The following is an 8749-nucleotide window of genomic DNA, read 5'->3' on the forward strand; positions in this document are numbered from 1 at the left end:
TAGCTGGGGAGAACTTGTAGGCGTGGGTCTTTTCATCGGGAGCCAGGAAGGGCGACCCTAGCCACCACGTCTCTGTTCTTAAACCAAAAGCAAGCGGGCTTCTCCCCGCTGGCTCTTCAAAGGCTTCGCGTGTGGAGCCGCCCACCGTGGGTGAAGCTCTCGGCTCTCCCTCCCAGGTGTCTCACATCTTCCTTCTCTAACGAGGCGTCTCACCGCCTGAGCCCTCTTCTACCTTCTTCCCGCTCCTGCCCCTCTCACTTGGAAAAGGTTTTCTTTCTAGGACTGTATATATTTTTTTCATGAACTTGGACTGTATTGCGGAAACGACCATTTCCTGCTGCCCCTAAGTTCCTCGGTGGGGAGAGGGGCGGCAGTATCAATCGTATATTTAGTTTGTTTTTTAAAGGGAGGTAAGGTGAACAGTTTCTATGGCACTATCTCACAAGATAATTTGCGATTTGTTTTGTATTTAGCATTAATCATCTAAAGCGTGATGGGTTGGCAATTTAGTTTTATATAACATGTTCATTCCTATTGGCCTAAAGTCCACTAGGATGGAAATAATGTAGGCCTGTAATTTCATTTGATGAAGAGAATTGTTTTGATTGAAACACTAAACCATTGAATACAATTTTTTTTTTGTCACAGGTGGACCCAGGTGATGTGGTTAGAATGTAACACATTTACATTCTAAGGAATTTTGTAAGGAGAACGACAGCTTTTGTGTTCACCAAGTATTGTAATTATGCCCAGTAATTTTAGCAGGAGCATTTATCCTGTTGAAGAATATGTTAGCATTGTATGTTAGAAATTTATCTGAATTATTTCTGGCTGGTGTTCTAGCATCACACTTCCACTTTGGAGAAAACTGAAAATTCACTTACAGGTTTCACAGGATTTTGGTTGATAGATGATTATAATTTGATGTTTTTGAATTTGAAATTCTTCAAAATGTGAATAATAAATGAGATTAAATCATTTTACAAATGGTTAAGTACTGTTACAATGTAGGTGCCATTCTGTCCTATATTTAAAACTTCTGGCTATTCTAGGAGTAATATTTTAGTTGCTATTAGGAGGACACAAAAGCAAAATACTGCAGGAAAATAGTAGTTGTGTTTCTCAAAATGAGGTAGTGCTGTGCCTGGATGTAGTAAAGTTTCATTTTATTTATTTTGAGAGAGAGAGCATAAGAAGGAGAGGGGCAGAGAGAGGGAGGGAGGGAGGGAGGGAGAATCCCAAGCAGGCTCCATGCTGTCAGCGAAGAGCCCCACTTAGGGCTTGAACTCACGAACTGTGAGATCATGATCTGAGCCAAAATCAAAAGTCAGATGCTTAACTGACTGAGCTCCCCAGATGCTCTGAAAATATATTTTTAAACTTAAACATGGATACATTATGGAGTAAAGTGCAAAACTCTTGCAATATTACAATAACATATGCAATTTTAGATAAAATTTTCTTGGGTGAATGGGCTCCTTAGGTCAAACCCTATATTGGTAATGAAAACAATGAGTATCTCCACTTTCTACTATCACAGTAGACAAGGGTGGACAAGATGAGTTGATCATGGTTTATGATCATGAGGCCTGAAGGATCTCAGAATCCAAGACAGTGCTCAGTAACCACTACTAGCTTAATTAGAGCTATTAGAGAATAGACATTTTAATCCATACCCCAGTCCATCTTGAAGTACTTGTTTATTACCCTCTGTTATTAGGATTGGTTTTGGTTGAAAATTCTGAGAACTGTTAAGAACTTATAGATAAATAATTGGAGAACACTTACAAAGCTCCATTAGAACTGCTCCCAAAGAGCATTCAACATTAATTAAACAAATAGATTTTTCACATGCCTACCTGTTTAGGACATGGTTAAGCCCTACGTGGGGGAGGGGAGTTCAGAAAAGGAAAAGATATACTTTTGAGCCACAAAAATAATCAGTGGTAGAATGGTGAGAATAGAATTTGGTAAATGACTATTATACTGAAAAGAATAGTTAAATAGCACTTAATAATAAAATGAGCCTTTTTTTTTTTTTAAGGTTATTTTGAGAGAGTGAGTGAGCAAGGGAGGGGAAGAGAGATAGAGGGTGAGAGAATCCCAAGCAGGCTCTGAGCTTACAGTGTGAAGATGCAGAGGTCAATCCCAAGAACTTGATATTATGACCCTATCTGAAACCAAGAGGCAGATGCCCAACTGACTGAGCCACCCAGCTGCCCCAAAATAAGCACTATTCTAAGTGCTTTTTCAAAACTAGCTCATTAACAAGATCCTAATGAGGTGTATACAAATGCTACCCCCAGTTTACTGATGGGGAAACTTACACACTGTTAAATGTTAAGTGACTTGCCTAAGGTCACCCAGCTAATCTGTGGTAGAGTTAGGATTTGAAAACAAAGTGCTTAACCACTCTGTTATGCTGTGTGGGAACATGAGTATTGTAAAAGTGGCACACATAAAGGGCTGTGGATACTTAGGGAACTGAGAAACAATTACGTTAAGCCTTGAAAGATAGCAATATTGCACAGAACAAGCATCACAGGGAAACGATGAAGCACAGGTTCTTAAAAGTTGAAAAGTAGGTGAGATAAATAATTAATCAGATTAGAGACCTAGTTTTTAGCAAGGCTTAGAAGAGATGGGTTGAGAGCAGAGGTATTATAGAAACTGAAAGGATTATTCGTTAGACAGCAGGTGGGTCTGCATTAACACAGGAAAACAGGAAGAAGCTTTACAATGTTGTTAAGGGAATTAAAGAAGCAGGCTATAGCAAGTTTATGTTTTGCTCGTAGCAATCTGATTGCATACACAAAATAGAAGCAGAATATTCTTGTATATGATAGGAACCTGATATCTGTTAAGTTTAATTGCAGAATCATTTCATGGGAGAATCTTAGGATTGCAAAGGTCTACAATTTTTCTTGGCCTTAAACAAATTTGGCATTTGATTTTTTGCTACTCTTCTGTTTAGGGACTCTATTGGTCATATGTAAAATTTTTTTTTATGTGAAATAAAAGAAGGTAAAGAGTTGGTGGCTATGGAAGAAGTAAGCTTCCCTTATTTTCCTTTTTAAAAAGAATGTTTATTTATTTTTGACAGAGAGTGAGCAGGGTGAGGGGCAGAGTGGAAGGAAAGAGAAAGAATCCCAAGCAGGCTCCTTCACTGTCAGCCCAGAGCCTGATGAGGTATTCAATCTCATGAACCTGTGAGATCATGAGCTGAGCTGAGATCAGGAGTCAGACACTTAACCAACTGAACCACCCAGGTACCTCTTATCTTCCTTTTTAAAATTACTAAAATTAGGGGTGCCTGGGTGGCTCAGTCAGTTGCGCGTCCGACTTTAGCTCAGGTCATGATCTCACAGTTTGTGAGTTCGAGCCCCATGTCGGGCTCTGTGTTGACAGCTCAGAGCCTGGAGCCTGCTTTGGATTCTGTGTCTGCCCCTCCCTCTGCCTCTCCCCGACTTGTGCTCTGTCTCTCTCTCTCTCTCAAAAAAAATAAATAAATAAAATGTAAAAAAAAATTGTTTACAATTACTAAAATTGTTTTATTTGGCTTTAATGTTATGGATTGTGGACATTTTTGCAAGATAGAACATTTCATTTCAAACAATCTCATTTTGGGTAGAGATTTGGTCTAAGCTGAAAGTAATTTACACCTCTATGATCGCAATTCCCAATCAACTGTCTGAGACTTGCTAATCAGTGATAATGTCAGGTTTTTCAATTTAATGGTCTGTTCTTTCTTTTTTTCCCAAAATTATATTATTTTTTTAAATTTTAAAATCCACCCCCTCCCTCCCCCCCCCCTCACGTCCTTTCTTGACAGAGTTAAAATATCAGTGTCAGTCTTGCCAATTAAAAAAAAATTTTTTTTTTACTTGTCTGGAAATCATTGACCTACAACTCTAATTCTTGTTTTGTATGATTTATAAGTCACCACTAAGAGCCTGTATTTTTGTAGTCAGGTTGAGGTGTAAATTTGAGACCGAACAGGTATAACTACTGATATTTTTAAGTTTGGAAACGATTCTATTTTCCTGTTTATTCATCACTGACGTGTTTCACCAAATTCATAGCCCCTTAGACATGAAAGTGTTAGGAAGATGGGAGAGGAGGGGAAGATAAAAAGCTGTAGCCAGTCTTTGGGCCACAACATGCCTTTTAGAATGAGCTTGACTGTAGATGGGCTATATAGCACTATATATGAAGTATAAGGGAAAAAAATTTTAATTAGGGGAAGCTTACTTATTTTAAAATAAAACTTTTTTAATGTTTATTTTGAGAGGGAGTGAGAGTGAGCAGGGAAGGGGCAGAGAGAGAGAGAGGGGGGCTGAGAGACAATCCCAAGCAGGCTCTGTACTGTCAGCACAGAGCCTGATGCAAGGCTTGATCTCACCAACTGAGATCAGGACCTGAGCCGAAATCAAGAATGAGAGGCTTAACCAACTGAGCCACCCAGGTGCCCCTAGGGGAAGTTTATTTTTGTAACTTAGATTGAATAATGCAACCAGTGTCATAAGAGGAACATAGATAAAAGCCTGTTTAAATTTAGGTGAGGGAGAGGTTTGCATTAATAAATGTAGGTCTGGAACATTTGTGCAGAATATTTGTTAAGTGCTGTGGACCAAGCACTGTGCCAGGTGGGCGTGCAAAGTAACAAAATTTAATTGTTTTCTGAGAGATTCGTATTTTATTGGGGGTGGGGATATGACATGCCATTAGGTTTGAAAACATTTAAGATAAGGGGCCAGAATATATGATTTAAAAAATAGATACTCTGAACGATACAACATAGGATAGTTTTAGCTGAAGCTTTGACAGCCAGAAACAAGTTTAGATGGAGAAAACAAAGAAGCAAATAAACATTACATAAGTAGTTGGAGATAAAATTATAATATTTAAATATTTAAAAATGTGTATGGGTCTACTTGATGGTGAGGTTGAAAGCCAGACTGAGATGTTGAAATTTGATCTGTTAGCTACTGAGTCATATAAATTTGGAAGTAATACAATAAAAATGGTATTTTTATGACTGTAGTATTAGTGTTTTGTAGTTTGGAATGCAGTGGGAGAAAAACTCTAAGATCGTGATACCAGTTGGGAATCTGATGGGGGGAAAAATCAATACTATTTTTCCGTATTCTGTGATTCTCCAAATCAACAGCAATCCTAACTCACTTGTATGTTTCGGGGGGGGGGGGCTGTGTGAATTTGGGTTCGTTACTAAACCTCTCTATACAAGGGCAGATCCAAGTGGTGAGGAACCTTCTGTATGGAAAAATAATGCAAAATCATGACTGCAAAATTAGATACAGGGCTTGGAAGGGACATTTTTATGTTAAGGCACCTGAAGCTTAACCTTAATTAACTTTACAATAAATTATTTTTATAGTAAATTAGTCTCTGAACATCCTTTTCCTTATCTGTTAAAGGGGGATAATACTTAAATGCACAGTGAACATTTCCATTTGACTGGTGCAGTCATGATTTATATTATGGTCCTTGTGGCATGTGCAGTTTAGCATTTGTCTTGGAGTTTTTGTTTTTGTTTTTAACTTTTTAATGTTTATTTTTGAGAGAGAGACAGAGCACGAGTGGGGCAGGGGCAGAGAAAGCGAGACATAGAATCCGAAGCAGGCTCCAGGTTCTGAGCTGTCAGCACAGAGCTGACACGGGCTCAAACCCACGAACCATGAGATCGTGACCTGAGTAGAAGTCAGACACTTAATTGATTGAGCCACCCAGGTGCCCTGATGGAGTTTTTGTTTTTTAACTAAAGAAACTACCATTACTATTTCTGTTAAAATGAGCCCACGTAGATTCAAGGAATGGCCTATTTTTTTAACCTCTGCCATGGTCTGAATTAGTACATGAGCCACTCATGCCATGAAGAGATTTCTCACTTTAACATGTGGTTAAATCCAAAGACCTGCACTGATAACCCAGGAAAGACACTTCCCATATCGAAAAATAACTAACCTCTCCTTTTAAAGATAGTGTGGAGGGCACTAGCTGATAATGTGCTGGGACATGCGCAGCTAGGGACAATTAATTTGCCGGTTGGGGTTGTGAAAGTATTAAATGCTGCTGTTCCTGCTGGCCACTTGTACCAGCTAGTTGTGCTGTTGCATGCTAAAGTCTGAGACATGTGTATAGCTGCCATACCTGGGGGTGGGGTCACTATGAAGCTTGGGAAATTTCAGGTTAGGTGTAAGTGAAATACTTGTAAGGAATACAAGGCTAATCAGTCCTGCCAGAGAGCATATTAAGAGTAATAGGAATATTGTTGCTGTGATGCTTTCTGTCAACTTTTTTTTTTAATATTGTTTAGTAATGGTTTTGTAATCTTTTTGTAGCAAGGACCTCACATAAAGGAAAATTAATGCTTAATAATAAATTATGTACTGATACTTTGTTTTCAAATTAAGTTGATGATGGACTTACACACAAAAATTTTACCAACATTTAGCATCTCTTATGTTTTATCATTGAGCACATGACAAACCAAATAAACAAAATCTACTGAAAAAGCATCCAGATTTATTTTCAGATTTAGTAGTTATTTTAAGAATATCATAGCGGCAAATAATTTGACACGTGTAACTGCAGAACATTGAAGACAAAATTATATCTGCAGTGATAATATGAATACACATTTGATAGGTTATAGCATCATGTGTAAAACAGGATTCTTACTAAATATTATAACCTGTGTGACTAATGTATACTTGGATTGATTGTGGTTTACATATCCCAAGAAGCTTGATATTTTACCGAACAGAAACTGCAGTTTTCAGAATTTCAAACAATGTTATATATGCACAATTAATATAACTGAATTACAGTTTCTAAGACAACACTAATGTTGAAAAAATGCTTTGGTGTGCCATTATAAGCTTTCTCTTTTTGCTGTCTTTCATTAATTGAATTTCATAATCGCTTGAGATTTTGAAGAATGACTTTGTGAATTAATGTGTCCTACATTGTTTTGAACATTTTTGTAAGCAAATATCCTAAATTTTGAAGACATTTTGTTCAAAAACATCTTTATTCAAAATAAATAAATCTTTATTCTATAAATAGAATGGAAAAACTTCAACTTTAGAAGCTTTAGTGAATTATTGAAAATAAAATTTTTATGATTTAATTGGGAATAGCCTGAAATATACATTTATGTTGAGATATCATTCACTTTCCAAAATCTCTTCCACTATGTGATCAGGAGAGGGCTGTTCATGTTTATCATTACAGCCTGTGACTGTGAAACAATGTTTTCTTTGTGAAAATACTATAAAAATTCAGTCTGCAAGAACTTATTTAAATTAGGCTGTGTATTTTGAGTATTAGATTTCTGCTTTAATTGATTTGACAATTTTTTTTCAATACCTTACCTTTTATAACTCACACATCTCTAAAAACCTTTTTCTTGTATTATAAGAAAAAAATCTACGTAAAAGCCATAATGTTCTAACATATATCATTACTATTCCTAACACATCAGGTAGACCTGTTTTAGTTTTGTGGAAAGCCAATGTAAGTACTTTTTCTAGGCTAGTTACTGTCCTGAATCTTAATAAGCTTGCTGGCTAACAATGTTGGATTATGATGTTTTAGATTAAATTGGTATCAATGTAACATAAGCCATAAACTATTGTTTTTCATTGGTTAGTTATTGCTCTGTTTATTTTATTTACATTTCACACTTTTAATCACACTTAAGATAATATTATAAGATCTTAACAATCTGGAAAGTTTCCTTTGCATGGCACCATGCCACTAAAAAATAAACTAAGCGGCAAACTAAAAAGCAAAACAAAAGAAACAGAAGCAATTCAATACTGACAAGACAAGACATATGACACCCATAGTATTTAATTCATAATGTAGTTTCAATATCTCCTACATCCTCCCATGTAAAATGTGTTAGTGTTGTTTTTTTATCTTTCTTTGTCAACCTTATTGTCGTTTTGTTTTTTTTTTAAGGAAGTATTTCTTTAGCCTTTTCCTTTAAATATGTTCTTACTAGAAAGAATAGCAAGGGGCAGAATACTCATGATAAAAGCATGCTTTTATTTCTTAGTGTGTTTCTGTGTCTCTCTGTCCCCCTTTTCCACCTTCCCCTCCTTCTATCTCTTCTTTCCCTCCCTTAATCTTTTTACACCTATTTTACTTTATTCTTTCTTACAAAGAATTATGTAACAAATATCCATATTCCTGCTCTCCAGAATTAATAACCTGTAGAGTGTTCTATGAAGGGTTATGACCTACTACTGATTTTCTTTTAGTATGTAGCTATAAAGGCAACTAATATTGTTCATCCTTTTATTGAAAGAGATGGTTACAATAGCTTTCTTGAAAAGTCTACTTTCTTGAATAAAGTAATGATTGCTATTAAAAAGATGAGCCTCATTTTCACTGCCCCACTTCTAATAACTGGTAATTTAAATTTTAAGGCAAAAACTAGAGAAACTCTTAAAGTTATTTTTTTATAAAGTACATATAAATTTCATGAAGAAACTTGCATATAATTAAGACCTTGAAGGTATTGAAAGTTTTGAATACAGAAGTGTGGTAGGGAAAAAAATAAGTGTGATGGGAGAAGTGTCCATATATGGAGGAGAAAATTGTATATTTTAATTTGGTTGGGTGTTGGAATACATGAAGTAGAAGAACAGAAACAAGTTTGAAATCTGAGTTGGGAACAGACTATGGAAGCCATGTTCCTAAATGATAATCAGAGATG

At 36.2% G+C, this 8749-nt stretch overlaps 1 protein-coding gene across 1 annotated transcript in view; it reads left to right on the forward strand.

Moving 5' to 3' along the window:
- The first annotated feature begins 2552 nt into the window (after positions 1-2552).
- The window catches only part of CB4H12orf40 (chromosome B4 C12orf40 homolog), an 88410-nt gene continuing 82213 nt past the window's right edge, over positions 2553-8749 (forward strand). The window contains exon 1 of the mRNA XM_047867286.1: positions 2553-2581. Within this exon, the coding sequence (XP_047723242.1) occupies positions 2553-2581 (29 nt within the window). The remainder of the gene's footprint in view (positions 2582-8749) is intronic.

The sequence above is a fragment of the Prionailurus viverrinus genome, chromosome B4, assembly GCF_022837055.1.
Source record: "Prionailurus viverrinus isolate Anna chromosome B4, UM_Priviv_1.0, whole genome shotgun sequence".
NCBI classification, from domain to species: Eukaryota; Metazoa; Chordata; class Mammalia; order Carnivora; family Felidae; genus Prionailurus; species Prionailurus viverrinus.